The sequence below is a fragment of the Trichosurus vulpecula genome, chromosome X (genome assembly GCF_011100635.1).
Source record: "Trichosurus vulpecula isolate mTriVul1 chromosome X, mTriVul1.pri, whole genome shotgun sequence".
In the NCBI taxonomy this organism is placed as follows: Eukaryota; Metazoa; Chordata; class Mammalia; order Diprotodontia; family Phalangeridae; genus Trichosurus; species Trichosurus vulpecula.
The window spans coordinates 8277456-8295095 of NC_050582.1; the positions used below are offsets into that span (position 1 = coordinate 8277456).

The 17640-nt window shown below is 50.1% G+C and overlaps 1 protein-coding gene across 1 annotated transcript; it reads left to right on the plus strand.

The window, feature by feature from the left end:
• Positions 1–283: 283 nt before the first annotated feature.
• On the plus strand, positions 284–8157 carry LOC118832587 (tRNA wybutosine-synthesizing protein 2 homolog). The gene is made up of 8 exons (XM_036739876.1): positions 284–688; positions 3237–3321; positions 3669–3837; positions 4140–4338; positions 4430–4580; positions 4809–4918; positions 6420–6577; positions 7690–8157. The coding sequence occupies exons 1-8, from the start codon at positions 640–642 to the stop codon at positions 8155–8157; spliced, it is 1389 nt and encodes a 462-aa protein (XP_036595771.1). The 5' UTR covers positions 284–639.
• The last annotated feature ends 9483 nt before the right edge of the window (positions 8158–17640 follow it).

A 17640-nucleotide genomic window follows, 5' to 3' on the forward strand; every position in this document is an offset into this window, starting at 1 on the left:
GAGCGCCCGAGGGTACGCTTAGGAGGGTGCACCGAGTCCGAGGGGGCAGGGGAGGGGCTTATCCGGGAGCGAAGCGGGGTGGGGTGGGGGCGCGAGCTCCACGTGCTCGGCGTGGCAGCCCCTCGGGGCCGGGCTGATCGGGGGAGCTGACGAGAGCGCTTCTCGGGGGGCCCGGCCAGAAGGGGGCTCAGCCGGGCACGGGCACAGCTGGCGGAGTAGAGCGGCGGCCCGGGCGGGAGGGGGCGGCCTGGGCCCGGCGCTCGCCCGGTTCCCTCCCCCCCCTTCCAGCCTGGCACCCGGGCGATCGCCTTTGTCCCCATGCCAGCCGTGGCCCGAGGAGGCGTTTGACGGAGGGCTGCCTGGCGGGCCGGCGAACGAACGCACGAACGCATGCCCCGGCTGCCCGAGGCTTCTCTCGACTTGGCTGCCTCTGAAGCAATCTGGGAAGCAGCCGCAACCCAGGAGCTAGCCGGGCCTCCGGATAGCCAGGCGCAGGGAGGCTTCGGGCCGAGAAGCAGGTGCGCTTGCGGTCAACAAGCACTTATTCAGCGCTTCCTGTATGCCAGCCATTGTGCTAAACACTGAGGATCCAGAGAGAGGCCAAATCCCAGTTTCTGACCCCAGGGAGCTCCCAGCCCAATGGGGGAGACAGCATGCAAACAACTGATACATACAAGACATATGCAAGGTAAATGGGAGGTGACTCCTGGAGGGGGGAGCAGAAGTGAGGAGGGAGAGCCACTCCACCCACAAGGCCCAGAAAAAGCTGTTGTAGCAGCTCGTGTGACAAACAGCAAGGAAGGAGCTGGATTCAGGAGGGCAGGAGGGGGAAGTAAAGTATAAAAAGACCGGAAAGCCAGGAAGGGTCAAGGTTATAAAGGGCTTTAAAAGCCAAACAGGATTTTCTGTTCGATCCTGGAAATAATAGGGAGCCACTGCAGCTTATGAGGTAGGGTAGCCTGGTCAGACCAGTGCTTTAGGCAGATCACTTTGCCAAGTAGAGGACTCGTTCTGGAGGGGAGACACTTGAGTCAGGAAGAACGAATAGGCATTGCAGGAGTCCAGGGGAGAGATATGGCTGGAACATGGGTGATGAGCAAGGAGGAGGAGTCACACATGAAGGGTTGAGGAGGCCAGAAGCATCAGATTTGACACCAGATTGGGTACATGTGGCCTGTGAGAATGAGGAGCTGAGGATGCCACTTGTGGCACTTGGTGCTGCTTTCAAAAGAACAGGAAAGTAGAGGAAAGGGGAGGCTTTGGAGAAAAGGTGAGTTGTCCTTTGGATGTGCTGAATTTGGGATCTGCACAGGACATCCAATTCAGGATGTCCAAAACGCAGTCAGAGATGCAAGAGCTGAGCGTGGGAGAGAGAGAGTGTGAATATCTAGGTCTGGGCATTATCATCGTGATCATAACTGAACTAGTGGGGGCTGAGAAGATCCCCAAATGACTTCAGCTACCTCCTCCTCCTCCTCCTGTTTAAACAGGACTTCTGTAAGTCATGATCTAGCTGTGGCCCAGTGGATCCTCTACTCCCCAATGCAGACCATTTCCCTGGTTGGGCAGTTTGTCCTCCCCATCAGACTTAAAGTAGCTTCTTTGGGCTTCTTTTAGCTCTGGCCCCCTTACAGACTTTAGTTGGAAAAGGCCAAGGTGTCGGGTGCCCACATTCCTGCCGCCGCCCCCTGCCCCCACCCCAGCTCCAGTTGTCCTCATCTATATCTGGCTGCTGGCCCCATATGGCTCCAGAGGAGAGAGTGAGAGCCCTCCACCACTTAGGTCCAGCTCACTTATGCTCACCTTCTGGATGTTGTGGTCCTCTTTAAGAACAAAGGACCAAGGGGGCAGCAAGGTGGCGCAGTGAGTAGAGCACCGACCCTGGAGTCAGGAGGACCTGAGTTCAAATCCGACCTCAGACACTTGACACTCTTACTAGCTGTGTGACCTTGGGCAAGTCACTTAACGCCAATTGCCCTGCCTTCCCCCCTCCAAAAAACAAAGGACCAAATAGGAACTTTGGCCCCAGGGCCAAAGAAGGCACCCCTTTTCCAGGTGTCACCTAGAATCTTTTCTCTTCGGAGCTGAACTTCCTTCTGCTGACCATTAGAGAGGACAGTCCATCCTCTTTATGTGACATTTGAGTCCCCGTTGACCAAAAGCTGGATGAATGCCATGTGGCCACAGAGCCACTCTTGAGCACTTAAATACTTTGGGGTCTTTGGAGAGCCACAGGTTGCAGGTAAGAAGAGTAGGCTCGCTATCACTGGTCTGAAAGGAAATTGTTATGTTCCGGGTAATTAGGGGTGTTTGCGGCTTAGAACTTTAATCTACGAGGGCCCTGTTGTGACAGGTGACCATACTCTCCCATAGTCACTCAGGGTCTGTATCAGGGGTAGAAGGTTATCCTTGATGGACCAGGAATCAGACCCAGTGTGGCATTTCTTTTTTTAATCATTCTGAACTTTAAAACCACCAAATAAAAGATTGTACATGGAACTGTGAATTTCCATTACACACGGCTTTCCCTCCTTTTAAAGTGTACAATCAGTTCATCCTGTAGCTTTCAAAGCTGTCCTGCTCATTTGTTTTTCTGGCATTCCTTCTGTTCTGTGTATTTTTGAAATACCTTAATGACATTTTCTTCCTTTCCTTTTTTTTTTCACAACCCCTATTGCTAGCCCCTCTGTCTTTCCAAATTGGAAAAAAAAGAAAAAGAAAAAGAAAAGAAAAGGAATATAGCGCCTGACAACAAATCTACACAGTCGGGCCAAACAAATTCCCACATCAGCCATCTGTGAACGTGTGTCTCCTGCCAATGTGGCATTTCCTGTCAGTGAGCCTCTGCCCACCTTGTCACACAGGAATGCTGGTGCCGTGGCACAGGGAGAGCTGGGAGAGTCACTGGCTTGGGCTGGGAGCTCCTCTGGCTGCTTGCTGCCCAAGCCAGTGGGCATGATGGATTAATGCTTCTGCCTCTTCAGCAACTTTCCCAAGGCCCTGGAGAAGCAGAGTACAGAGCTCCATTCAAAGCTTCAGCTTGGCTTTGGAGTTTCCTTTGCCCAGGTCATTTTCCTCTACCTGTCCTGGGCAGTCTCTTCCTTCTATTGTGCTCTAGGCATGAAGGCTGAATACAGATTTGGGGCATTGGACAGACCGGATGCATCCCAGGACTAGGAAGATGGATACTTCCAGCCTTCCTCTCCATCTGAGCCTCTGCATTTTCTTTCCTCCAGGCTCTAGCACAATGGAGGCTGAACGTACAAAGTCTGAGGTTATTGTGGCTGTTGTGACAGAGCCTCAGTTTACACAGCATTGCAGGTATGGGAAGGTTATGGGGACATCTTGGGGAGACTGTTGCCTGCAGAAATGGAATTAAATGCATTTGGGACTTGGAGCACAGGACAGTTGGGACTTAGTGAAGGACTGTAGAGTAATGAATCCTGGATTAGGGGGCACAGTGGTAGACCTGGTTTTGTGAAGTCCTTAGCCCTTATGTCCACGACCTGGGAAGCTGATGTGACAGGGTAGAAATGAGACCAGCTGAGGTATCTGGGACTGTGGGGACATTGTGGAGATCCAGAGGAGGTCAAACCTTCAAGGCTTGGGATTAATGCCCACCTTGAAGCTCCTCTGCCCTGGAGCCAAATCCCTTGTTGGTCCTCCAGGGAATATCTTGAGGAGCACCAACTCCTGGATAGGCGTCACCGTGTAAAGCAGCTGCCTGATGGCACCATGGCGCTACCTGTTCTGGGAGAGACTGTCAGTGAGCAGCATCTAGAAGCATTGAAGCAGCGAGGGGCCCCTGAGAGCACCTGCAGGCTGGCACAGATCCTGGTCAGTATCTGCGCGATGCCTTCGTTGGCAAGAACAAACTTTGGCACTGATGATCCCTGAGCATGGGACCCTGAGTTTGGCACTTTCGCACTCAGACTGGCTCTCTGGAGAGCTTTTCATTGAGGGTGTAGCCCTAAGGCTAACTTTCAAAGGGTATGCTTTACTGTGTGGGCAGCTGTTGTCCAGTCTACCAGACCCAGTCCTTCATTCTAGCATGCAGGCTTTGGTGTGTGAATTTCCTTGTGCTCCTCTTCCCCGTGTATATGTCCTCTGTGTACTTCTCTTCTGTGCTCCTTTCCCAGAATCCTGTTCCCTCCAAGAAAGCTCAGAGCTGTTCTCCTGCCCAGAAGCTATGTCAGGAGCTACGGTGTCTGGTGGAAGGCCAGGGGCACACCTGGTCAGCTGAGCTAGAGAAGGATCTTCCCCACTCCTGGCAACGTCACAGTGACCTCCTCCTCCTCAATGAGGATAGCTTCAAAGCTGCCTATTGGAAAAAACTGGGTAAGTTAAAGAGGTATCCCAAGCTTTCTTGTGGGTCCCTCTGAAGCAGCCTCATCCCCACATCCCCTCTGGGGGCTGTGCTTTGTTCCAGAACCAGGTCTCTGGAAAACTGTTGCCTCTGCCCTGGGAGGCCAGCGTTTGGCAAAGCGAGGGCGTGTGTCACCAGGTGGGACTCGAACTCCCAAAGTAATCCTGCTGCTGGGTGCCCATGGTTGGGTGGAGCATGTGGATAATGGCATCAGGTAGGTACAGGAAGGGATGGTGACCCAAGGGAAACTCGTTTGAGGGTATGGGCAGAAGGGAGCAGAAGGGCTGGTAAGGGCATCGCCTCAGGGCTCTATTTCTTGTTGGTGGCACTCGGGCTGAGAGAACTACCTAGTGGAGCGCCCCCACTTCTTGGGGGGCACTCAGAAGTTTGAGGATCCTAGCCATGTTGTTCACTCGGCCCCTCGGTATATTGATCTCCCTAGGTACACGTTTGATGTGACCCAAAGCATGTTCTCCTTTGGAAACATCACTGAGAAGCTGCGGGTAGCATCAATGGCCTGTGCTGGAGAAGTGCTGGCGGATCTCTATGCAGGTGACAACCTCTGGTCGGGAGCAGTCTCTTGAGTTAGGGGCACTGCTCTGGTTGGGAGCAATGCTGTCAGTGAGGCTTTTTGGTAGGCTTGCTCTGTGCTGATGCCAAAGTGTGCAGGTTTGGGTATCCTGGGCCCAGAGTGAGGGGCCTGGATAGAGGCCTAGCTTCAGACAGCTGGAAGGGACCTTTGAGGTCATCTGCAGAGGACGCTCAGGCAGGCCAAGGAAGCACGGAGAAGGCGTTAAGTGGCAAAGCTGCGATTGGAATCCAGGGCTTCTGGTAATTTAGTGTCCTGTTTTGGAGGGTCCCCCCCTCTTACTTTGACCATACCCCTTCACCACTTATATCCCCTCCCTTTCTTCCTCCTTTTCTCCTTCCCTCCCTCCCTCTCTTCCTCCTTTTCTCCTTCCCTCCCTTCCTTCCCCTCTCTCTTCCTTCCTCCCTCCCTCTCATCCATCTATCCATCCATCCATCCATTCCTCCATTCCTCCATCCCTTTCTGTAACAGGTTCAATGTGGTTGCCATCAGCAGTTTTAACCAGAGTCCCTCCCTCAGACTGTTTCAGCACTTTTCCTCTCCTCTACCATAGCCTGCGTATAAGCCTTCTCTCAAACCATACCTAACTCTGGAACCTTCTCTTCCCCTCCCTGGGATCTCCAGCTGGATTACCAAGCTCTCTTGCTTCCATTTAAATGACTCTTGAGATCCTGCCTTCTCCACGTGTCCTTCCAAGGGTGACTGGAGAAGAGGGAATGCCTTCCTTACTCTCCCCCTCCCTACACTCTCTGCTTGGCTAGGAAGTTCCCCTCAGCTATAGCCTGACTTTCCACACCAGAAATGCACTTAACCCTTGGTGTGGATATGATGTCAATACTTGAATTCTGTTTTCTTTCTGTCTTCTCTATTTTTGTGTGCATCAGCGTTGTCTGTGTTGGATCCTAGGGCCTCCAAAGGCAGGGAACGTGTATCCATCCAAGTGGTGCCATCTAGATGCTTTTTGACGTATGCTCGTATGATTCTGATTCCTTAAGGGACAGGAAGCTCTGAATGTGGTTCTTTAAGTAGCTTGAGGAAGAATGTCCAGTTGTCTCGTTCTGAAATAGATTGAGGGAGTTGGTTTTTTCTGTCCTTTCTAACCTGACCCTTTGGCTAGCAATCACCCAGCAAGCGTCAAGTGCTTACTCTGTGCCAGGCACTGGGCTATGATTGCAGGAAGTTGCTGCGTAGCTTTGGCAGGCAGAGTAAGTTATGTGCTGTGCTGTGAGCCAGATATTGCCTTTCTGCATGTCAGTCCTCGGGCTTTCACCTGCCAGCAGCATCCGTGTGGCTGAATCTCTTCCCTTTGTAACCTTGTCCCTTGTTCCTGATGGCCTAGACGGTTTCTCTTCCCATGGGAGACTACTGTTCGTGGGTCACAACGTGCACAAGAGCGTGGAGCCCGCATTAGTCTGAGAAGGCTTAGCCACTCAAGACCTTCATCTTTGTCTCCTCCCTCTCCAGGGATTGGTTACTTCACCTTGCCATTCCTGATTCATGCAAATGCTGCCTTTGTCCATGCCTGTGAGTGGGATCCTCATGCTGCAGCAGCCTTGAGAAAGAACCTGGAGCTCAATGGTGTTGTGGATCGGTGCTGTATCCACCTGGGCGATAACAGGAAGGTGAGTGAGCAGAGCCGAGCAGACAGGACCTTGGATCTGGACTGTTGCTCCCTCTCCTGCCCTCTTCTCAAACAGCCAGTCTCAGGACTTGCCTAGACCCCCACCTTTCCTCAGGAAAACTCATCCAGCTTTGGAGCTGGGATGTACCTTAGAGATCATTCAGTTGAACCTCTTGATTTTGTGGATGGTGACAATGAGGCCCCGAGTTGTTGGCTGTGATCATCTCTCCCCGTGGAACTCATATTCTCTTGATATGTAAGGCCATTCCAAGAAGAAGAGCAATGCATGAAGATAATGGAGTGGTTGCTGTAAAGCCTCAGGTTCTTCCAGTGTAGGGCTTAAATATGAAGATTTAGTGGCGCTAAAAGGAGCTGGGTACATAGGGATGGGGAACATTTGTGTTGGGGTGAGAACCAAAGGAAAGAGGTCATTATCTGCTCTGCGAACTTCTTGTCCAGAGTGGGACTGGTGACAGTGTGGTTCAGAGTGTGCTTTTGACAAAAATTTGGAGAAGCCAGCTGAGCAGCCATTAGGTGCTTAACACAGTACCTGGTGGATAGTAGGTGCTTAAGTAAAATGCTTGTTTCCTTCCTTTCTTCCTTCTTTCCTCCCTCTCCCCCTCCCTCCTTCCCTCCCTCTCTCCCCTTTCCTTCTTTCCTCCCTCTCCCCCTCCCTCCTTCCCTCCCTCTCCCCCTCCCTCCTTCCCTCCCTCTCCCCCTCTCTCCTTCCTTCCCTCCCTCTTTTCCTTCCTTCCCTTCCTCCCTCTTTTCCTTCCTTCTTTCCTCCTTCTTTTCCTTCCTTCTTTCCTCCCTCTCCCCCTCCCTCCCTCCTCTCTCTGTCTCTTCCTCCCTTTCTCCCTCCTCTCCTTCCTACTTTCATCTCTTCTCTTCTCCCTCCTTCCCTCCCCCCCTTCTCTCCCTTCCTTCCTCCCTCCTTCCCTCCTTTCCTTCCTTTCCTCTCTCTCCCCCTCCCTTCCTCCCTCCCTTCTTTCCTCCCTCTCCCCCTCGCTTCCTCCCTGCCTCCCTCCCTTTGGGCCTTTAATGTGGTGATGCACTTGGAGGTCCTAATGCTCCACTCACCACCTTTTCTCTCTCTCTCCCCACCTCTCTTAGCTGAAGTTATGGAGCATTGCTGACAGGGTGAACTTGGGGCTCATTCCCAGCTCTGAGGAGGGCTGGCCCACTGCCTGCCGGGTGTTGCGTCAGGACACAGGGGGCATCCTGCATATCCACCACAATGTGGAGTCTTTCCCAGGGAAGGAGCTTCAGCTCTCCAGCAGCAGTGAGGCGGGGCAGAAGGAGCAGAGAGCTGCCAGAAGCTCGGGAAGGCAGACAGTGGCAAAGATTGCCAAGCTGGAATGGCAGAGGTGGGCTGAGGCTGTGGCCGCTCGCATTGGAGCCTTGCTTCTGCAGCTGCATGGGAAGCCATGGGAGACCCAAATTCTGCATGTTCAGCCAGTGAAATCTTATGCTCCGCATGTGGATCATGTAGTCTTGGATCTGGACTGTCGCCCCCTCTCCTGCCCTGGAGAGGGCATTGGTAAAGCTGAGAGGACCTGTGGCCAGGGGCCCAAGGTCTAAGACCTGGGGTCCACGTAACTGGGAGTTCTGAAGGCAGCAACTTCCTTCCACTTCTTGCCCCTGAGCCCCTAGCAACGAATCTTTTGCATTCTTATAAGGAATTTTTAGAGTGATTGCTTATTAGAATATCTCATCCAAGGGCTTGGTGTAAATCTGAGACTGAGCACTCTAGTCACCAGAGTCTTGTTTTCCGCTCTTCTCTTCCGCTAATCATAATGAATTGTCTTCTTTACAGACCTAGCAAAGGCAGAATAGCTTGTTGACCTGAGTGTGATCTGTGGAGCCCTGGGCTCTGCAGTTTGGCCTTAGCTCCGTCTGTGTAGCCACAGACAAGCCACTGCTCTATTGGACTGTTGGCTTTGAGTCTCCTCATCTCAAAGATGGGGTTATCTCTGAACTACCTCATGTAGCTGTTGTCTAAGGAGTGTGGGTTTTAATGAATTTCTCAGAAACATTCCAGTGGTCTTAGTATTGGAGATGCAGCACTGTCAGCCTCTTGGAGAGCTTTGGATCGTCCTTTGAGGACAAAGCCCTCGGCACCGCTTCTGGATGCTGGCGTATGGTGACTCCGGGTGGGGTTGGTTTGGTGAATATGAGCCAGAGTAGACCAAAGTGATGCCAGGTCTCGAGCAGCCTTGTCAATGCTTGTCCTTGGCCCTCATAACTTTGACCTTCTGAATAGCTTCTTGTCTTGGCTGGCCAGTATAGGAGTGCAGCTAGAAACTTGCTGATTGTGCTTGGTTTCTCAAGAGTGAATCTTGAGTTTTCAGGACAGGTTTTTATTTCTTGGGGCTCTTTTAAGGGCCCAGGCTTACCGTGTTCTCCCCTTGTGATGCTCAAAGTGCTCTCCAGCCAGCAGGGGGCCAGCTGCATTTCAAAGCAGTGCGCTATGATTTCCCTTCTCTGCTTGTCTTAAGTCTTGGTATCAGGACCTGCACCAAGAAAAGGGCTACAAATAGAGTCAAGGTGCGGGGGTGGCAAGAAGTAAGGGAGTCCCCAGAGTTGTACTTGCCCACCTATGAAGGCTCATGGAATTTCTAAGTCAGGGAATCGAAGCTCCATTTTGTTTAAGGTGCCATTCCTAACCCTCCTTGTGACCTCTTAGCCACCATTCCTGCACTCCCTGCCAAGGGAGAAGAGGGGAGCAGCCCCAGCCATCGTACCATTTGCGTGCGCGCTCGCTCTCACGCTCGCTCTCTCTCTCTCTCTCTCTCTCTCTCTCTCTCTCTCTATCTCTAACAGGACTATGTATGCTCCCATTCCCTTATGCTTCCATTGCCTCCAGGCAGAGACCCTTGTTTGTGAGGTAGTGCCCAACTCAGATGATCACTTCTTTGTAAATGTCCAATGAGAGGCTCCGCGTCTTTCACCTTTTCTCTTCATCCAGGCGTTCCGAAGGCCTCTGCTGGGTGGGTTTAAAGGAAATAAAGTGTCAATGTCAAAGCCCAAAAGTAAGCCAGAACGGAGTGGTTTTGTCTTTGTATCCTAGCACTATGTGCACATAGTAGGTGCTTAATAAATGTTTAATGATTGGATGTCCAGAGAGATTGGAATGCTCTGGTCACAGTAAGGGCTCAGGTCCAGGGCCAGCAGAACTGGCATGGTGCTTAATCCAATGTCCGCACTTACATTGGGGAAGCAGTCATATTGATTAGGGCAGTGTTTGGGGAAAAGTTGCCTCAAGCTTTTCTTCTGGGGACTTGGGACAGTCCTGTTGGCAGTGACAAGCTTTCCTTCTGTCTTGATTGAAAGTAAACATTTTCATGAGACCTGAAGCATAGTAAGATAGGAAATAAAATTAAATACGGTCTGAAGTACATTCAGCCTCTGTAACCGCAAGTGCCTCAATTAATGTGTTGGTTTAAAAAGAAAAAGTGTGATTGAGAGTCAGTCCAGGAAATGCTTGTTGGGTTCTTGTGTCTGTTAACACAAAACCAGGTATTGTGGATGTGAAGAAACTTGGTTTTTGTTGTAGAAAAAAGGTCACTGTAGGCTCAGGAAGCATGCAGGCCCCTGTATGGGAAGGCTCTGGCTCTAGGGCCATTCTCTCCCCCAAAAGATAGATACCTCAGCCAGCTGTAACGGGTATTGTAGGGAATGGGTTCAGGTGGCTGAGTCAAAGGGAGGAGCAGGAGATTGGGGGCTACCTCCCTAATGGAGCATAATGGCAAAGCTTTTATTAAATGCTTGCTATGTGGTAGGCATTGTGCTATAAGCTCTGGGGACATAAATACAAGCTAGCAAGAATGGAGATGCTGAGCTTGTAACATAGGAATCCAAGCATGCGTGATCCTAGAAGCCACCCAAGAACTTGCTTTTCATCATGTGCTAGGCCAGTAGCCCTGCCTTCTGCTCGACCCCTGCTCAGAGTCAGAAAGACCTGGGTTCAAATCCTACCTTTGATACTTCCTAGCTGTGTGACCCTGGGCAAGTTACTACATCTCTAAGCCTCACTTTCCTCATCTGTAAAACAGGGATTATACCTATAGTACTGTCTGTAGTATGGGTTGTCACAAGGCCCAAATAAGATGATGTCTGTGAAGTGCTTTGCAAACCTTAGAGCACTAGCAAAATGTCTGCCATTATTATTCTTTCATGATGATTCTAAGGGAGCAGTGCCATCTTTGCATTTTCTCTCCCAATGGGGTGGCAAAGGTTTGACCTTCCTCAGAATTCCCATGAGCCAAGCCTAGAGCATCAGTTCTACAGAAACCTGTTAGCCTTAAAGACAGAATTGCATCTTGGCCCCAAACAAGCCTCTTTGGAAAAAGATGCCAGCCTTCAGCCCTCTTTATCCAAGTTGGACTATTTCTCAGAGACCTTTTCAAGCTTGATTGAAGCAGCAACAGCTACTGGAGATGACAGGTGGTGCTAGCTGGGGCACCCCAAAAACGAGAAGGAATGAGGACAGAAACCTGAAAGAGGAGGGCCAGGATAGGAGGACCAAGGTGAGGAGTCCAGGTCAGACTGCCCAGGCAGGGGTGTGGTGATAACCCCAGCAGTCTGGCTCCCAAGCCATTCGGTGTAGTTTGGTAACCCAGGGGCTTACCGCAAGCATGGGCCAGGCTCACAGGGGTCACTTGGGGTTTTCTACTTAGCTTTCCACACCATCAGACCATCCACTGGGCCTACCATACTCTTGTGGCTAGAACACTTGAGGGTGGTGAATAAAGAGGGTTTGAGGTTTGGCCCCATTGTCTCAGAGCCTGGGCCTGGTCAGCCCAACTGCTCTTAGAGTCCAGCTGCAGCTGCTCTCAGTGATTCCGTGGAAGGTGAGCCTTCATCTTAGGCCTTGGATTCATTTTCCCACCTGCCCCATGGTCTGCAGGTAGCCTGATAGGACAGTGTCTTGTCCCAAGACCATTTCTGTCTGAACTCTATCAAAAAGGAGAAAGATGAAGCTACAGTAACATTTCCTATTTCTATAGTCTTTTTAGGTTTGTCATGTACTCTGCAGACATCTCATTGAGCCTCATGACACCCTTGGAAGGAAGAGGCCCTTGTTAGCCTCATTTTACCAGTTGGGAAATTCACATTCAGAGAAGTGGCTTGCCCAGGGTCACATGGCTAGTAAGTGCCTGCGTCAATATTTGAACCCATGTCTTTCAGATTTTAAGTCTAGTGTTTTAGTCACTGTGGCATGCTGCCTTTCTGTAGCCGAGGGACTCCCAATTTTTAGCTTCACCTTGAGCCAAAGACTTATTTAGAAGCTTGGATTTCTAACAGTCCTTTATGGTCCCTTTTCCCTTTTTCTGACTGATAGCACAGAGCTAGGCAAAAGTTCTTTGGGAACATCGTGGGGAGTCAGGGATAAGGGATTTATTGGAGAGAAAGTTTTCTCTGACTTAGCTTTTTAATTAGCATCTCTGTCTCCTCTCTGCCTCGAGCTAATTGGGGTGCATCCCTAGCCTCTCTCCTTTGGTTTGTTGCTGTTTGTAGCTGACTGGGCTTCTCCATTGAAGGAGGGAAGCTGGTAAGACATACCCTTGGCAAGGGTGACCCACTGTATCTGTTGTGACCATGAGGGCCAGATGTTGTCGCATCCTTATTGTGTACGATCTGTTGCGGGAGATAGAATGATTACTAGAACGCCGGCCCTCCTGTCCAGGAGCCCCAAATCTAGTGGGGAGTCCGGACATCTAGAGTGCCTGCCAGTGTAGTTACTGCCATATAGCTTCTGTGTGAATGGTGTGGGAATTCCAAGGGAGAGTTCCCTCCTGGCAGAGTTAACGTCAGTGAAGGTTTTTGGGAGGAGGCTGCATTTGAGGAGAAAGAAGGACATTGGAGATGGACTTGTGTAGAGAACAGTGGAGAGGATGTGGGGGAGCGGGGCTAGAACTAGAAAGGCAGGAGTGGCTTGGTTGGAGGTGGTCTCCAGCGCCAGGCTAGATAATAGCCGGTGTTTTGGTCTCATAGTGAAATTCATGCTAGAGGCCTGAGCAGGGATGATAAGCAGCTCAGCATTCCCCGCTTTGTGTGTCCTTGGGCCACCCTGGAGCCCGCTAGCTGGAATCTCACTGTGGAGGGTGTGTCCCCAGCCATGTAGTGCCGTACAAGTCTTCCCTTCCCAGAGTAAGGACCTTCCTGATTGCATTTCTAATAGTGTTTGCTCCCCGCCCCATGCTGACGCCTCAGGACACCCCACATTATCACACTTTTGCTGCTCTTTGGCTAGAAACTAGACCAAGCAGAATCTTGTCCCCAATGGGAGCTTATTCCTAGTGTGCTTTGCACATTTCCTTGCTCTGATAAAGACCACTTTCCCAGGCCAGCCCTCACCTTGGCTCCAGCTCTCCAAATAGCCAAGAGGGCAGCTTCTCTGTGCGATTTACAAATGGCCCAGGAGTGAGATGCTGGTCCGCCCATCTGTGTACTCCTTAGAAATGCTTCCCCCCTAGATTGCCTTCAGACCTCTGGCCTCCTGTCTCCCCTGCCTCACTATGATGCCCCTAACTTAACTAGTAGGAAATGAAGCACATCGGCTCGTAATCATGATTATCCTCCCTTCAGATAGTTCAGGAGTCCGTCCCTTACTGTCTTTCTTTGGTGTCATTTCTGTCTGTCTCCTCCCAAACTGTGAGGAATGAAATCCAGACATGGTTCCACTGTCTTTGATATAGAAAAGAGTTTATTGGGAAACATCTGGAGGTATGTGTGTGTCTTTTATCTACTTGTTGCCGTCTCCCCATTTGCATCCTGAAATTTCCTCCCGCAAAGTCAACAAGCATTAGCTCACCTGGGTCTCAGAGGACTTTGGTAATCTGGGTCTCTTGCCAAGCTTTCTTTGAAGTGTTTTTTTCCCTCTGGTGTTTCTTGCTGCCTAGTGTGGCAGTATTCTTCATAATCTTCCCTAGGATTTTAGAGATGGCTTTCTATACTCACCTTCCGTTGTCCCAGGGTGCCATATTTCCCCTCTTGGGAACTAAGTCAAGTGTTGGTGGACTAAGGCAGCTTCCTAGCTTGTATTTCTTATGGCCATTGATTTATATGAGCTATATTTCTCTGTAAAGTTCTGATTGCTTGTGATGTCTTTCCCTCCATCTGTTTTCCATTTTTTGACATCAGTAACTTGGTCAGATAGTTCAGGTTAGAGATGTTTTCATTGCATAGCATATCTTTTTCTCACCTTCTACCTTTGTACTAATTTTGATCTTGGCTCTGACAAATCAGTGATCTGACTGTGAGCAGACAATTGATTCAGGGATGACTCATGTTGCCTATCCGGTTACCATCAGATTACTGCACCCTGCCTCTGAAACATACTGGTGATGTGACCCTGGACAGGTCACTCACACTCCTTCATTCTCTAGATCACTAGTGTTAAATAGAAAGGGAGTCCTTTAGGCTGCATATTGACTTAGAAAACCACAAATTAACATTATTTATGTTGTATTATATTTAAAAAAAATTTCTCTATGACATTTTAATCTGGTTCAGGCCCCACATGGGAGTTTTGAGGGTTCCAAGATGCTTACGACCCATGAATTGGACCCCTGTGCTCTAGGCAACTCTCTCAGACTCTGAGTTGCAGAGAAAGTGCCACCCTGCTTTGGTACAGGGAGTTTCCTTATGTGGGGGTTCTCTACAACAATGAAAGCATAAACCAGTCCTTCTCCCTATTCAATACATGCCATGTTCAGCCCCTTTCAAGATTACTTTTCTCAAAGTATTTCTGCTGTCTGTTTAGGTGGGCTGCTTCTGTGGAGTTCCTCAGGCTTTAGCCTTTTGAATGCCTCATTCCCGGATCATATTGCGTGTCCCCCCTTCGCCCACATTTTGTGCAGCGCTTGTCCATTCTATAGGCTTCTGCACCTTGTGAAAGCACCCTGGTACATGTGGCAGTGGTGACCCCGTGTGTGCATGCTTCACTTTTTCCTGTTCCTAGACAGGATCATACACAAAATATTTTCATAGGAATACAGCTTTAGTTTGATAATAGGATTTGGTATATAGAAGGTCACTTGACAGCCTATGTCAGCTCTGCACATGGGTGACCTGGGTAGTCTACAGGCCACAGCACATTAGCCATCTGTTGAGCCTTGTCTTGAGTCTGAAATACTGTGTAACAGGATTTGGATGAAAAAGAGACTTGGGAGGGCTGTGAGCCTCTGGATCTGTTCACATTTTCCTCCTTTGCCTTATCTCCATGCTTTTGAAGAATAACAATGTTGGGAGTGGAGAATGGCCCATTAGGTTGTTTCTGGTGCACCTTCTGGACTGTCCTGGGTGGATAGGAGCTAGAGCACCAGGGAAATGAGAAGTGATTCCCTTCTCAGGATGGTGCCAGCCTGGACTCCGCATGAGCCCCAAAGAATCATAATCATCCTCATTCCCCCGGATTGTAGACGGGCATATATGGCCACAGGGACAGCACATTTGGAGGAGGGAGTGAGGCAGCTCAGGGGCAAAGGGAGGGGGCAGGTAGTTCTGTGTGACCCACCTCTTAAGCCTGGAGGAATCCTGACTGCTCCCCCTTCTGCCTTCTAGCTCCCAGAGAGGGGGCTGTCTTCCCTGATTTTCCTGCATGCTCAGGAAGTTCCAAGCCTTAAGTCTGGGAAGATAAAGCCCCACTGCCTAGCCTACCACCTTACCCAGAACCCTTTGGAAATATACACAGAAGGCCCTTCTGGGCCCCAGGGCCTTGGCTTCCCAAACAGCCCTTTGGTACCACGGTGCCACAGGTGTGTTCTCTGATCATAGCACCCATAACAACGGCCATCTCCTGAGCTGGAGCTCATTTCCCAGATGCTAGGGTTGTCCTGTCTCCCCTCAGAATCTGAAGAGCCAGACATGCCTGCTATTTGACTCCTCTGAAAAATTTGATTCCTTTGAAAAAACAGGCTCATTGTTTCTGCTGAGAACATCCTGTCCCTGTCCCCGACTCTGCAGCCCCACTGCCTAGTGTTTTGCTAACCTGAAATAATTGGCTTTTCTGGCATCCGAGAGAGAGATTAGATTGGGAGAAAGCAGACCCTGATGGACCAGAGTCGACACGCTGAGCCATTATAGATAGCAGAAGCTCTTCTGTGTCAGCTGCTTTGGCTCCAAGGCAGCTTCCTCAAGATTTCCACCTGCCTGTTGAGTTAGACCGTTGTATGTGGCCCCCACTGCTGCCCACCTGCCTTCTCTCAACTGTCCTTGGGACAGTTAGCAGGAGAGGGGAGGCCACCCTTCTGGAGGTTTCTTAATTTCTCTTCTCTTTATTCTCTTGAATCTCAGAGAGACTGCATCCTATAGAATAATGGTTACCAGCCTTTTCCCCGAGAGACTCTCTTTTGTATGTAGGACAATTTTGTGGACCCCCCCCCCCCCCGCTCCCCCAAAGATAGTTCTATTGTCTCAGTTTCTTAAAAACAGTAGGTAATGACAAATGGATTCAGTAATGCTTTCAAATGGATTTTGTATTTTAGTCATTGCAGCGGCACCTACGAACCTTTGAAAAATAGTAACGTGTTTGTGCAAGATGTCATTTATTGTTTTTGTAGGAAGTATGCCCGTGTAGTGAAATAAACCCTTGCAGTAACTCTGGCCTTCCACGGACTGGGGTTTAATATTAGGAAAATCAGAAGTTTGGGAACTGCCAGTATTTGAGGAGAGCTGGGAGCCCCAGGTACAAATACTGCCTTGGAGTAGCAAGCTGGTTGCCCACTCAGAGGCTTGTTTTCCTCAGTTGTGACACGGGACCAGAATCATTACCTACCTCACAGCCTGTTGTGAGGAGTAGATGTGAACATACCTGCTGAGGTCTTTAGAAACTTTCAAGTGCCGAGAGAAATGCAGTTATGGCGACCTCAAGTGGGACGATGCTGTGCATGCTCTCTACCTCATGGGGCGTGGGGAGGGTGGTGCTTTGTAGAAATGGGACTTGTTGCTATAACTGTGTGCTTTACCTTGAAAATACCCTCTTTCTGTTTGGGGACTTGGAGACCACTAAGGAAAGCAATACCCAAAGAACTCCTCACAGGCCATACCTCCTGAGACCCAGATCTTAAGGGAGGGAAGGAATGGTGGACTTCTTCGTTTCTCCCTAGAGCTTAGAGCATGCCTCACTTTCCAATTCCCTCCCCAGAAAGGCTCTTGAAGACTGGCTCTGATTTTGATCAGAGTATACATTGTACATGTGATACAATGTACATACAGTGATCCAATCCTCCTCTTTCTTAAGTGTCTGCTTTGCTCTATTGCTAGTCATGGCCCTGACATAGGCTTCACCTTTGGAAATCTCGCCTCACTCTGGCCTCTCCAGAGGAGTGGAGTTCTGGAGTGTGCTTCTTTGTCATAGCAGAAGGTTCAAGGGGTTGGGGTGGGGGTGGGATGAGGTAGTATGGGGTAGTGAGTAGGAAGCAGTAGCGATGTGGGGGGAGGGAGGGTAGGAAAGAAACGTCATCTCAGTTCATGCTGAGACAGGACCGGCCCAAGTTTACTTAGTTTCCAATAGAAAGCCATATGGGCAGGGTGGACTCAATAAACCTGCTTGTTTATTTTAAATGAATGCCAGGGCTCAGTGAATTGGCTGCAGTTTCTCAGTAACTGGCTGTGCTTCATAAGGGGATGGTTGAATTTTGCAAAGTCATAGGAACAGAGAACTGTAGGAGCCAGCTACTCGGACCCCTTATTTTACAGAGAAGGCATTAGGGGCCCAGGGAGGGGAAGGCACCTGCCCATAGGCACATAGGAAAATCTTGGTAGGGCCAGGACTTGAACCCAGGTCCCCTGACTCCAAATCCAGCCCTCTTTCCACTGTGCGATTACCTATCAGTGTTTTAATTGTGATCCTCCAAAGTAATAATTGGCAAAAGTTATCTGCCGTCAGCCTCATTTTGCCTGCTTAGTGGGAGGTGAAGGGAAGATGCAGGCAGTATTTAATGGACACGAGTTCCAAATTATCTGAATGATCACCACCTTTCTCCTTCCCATGGGCTGTGAGGCATGCAGATGAGCTGGAAAGAAAATACCAATACTCCCAGGATGAAACGGAACAGA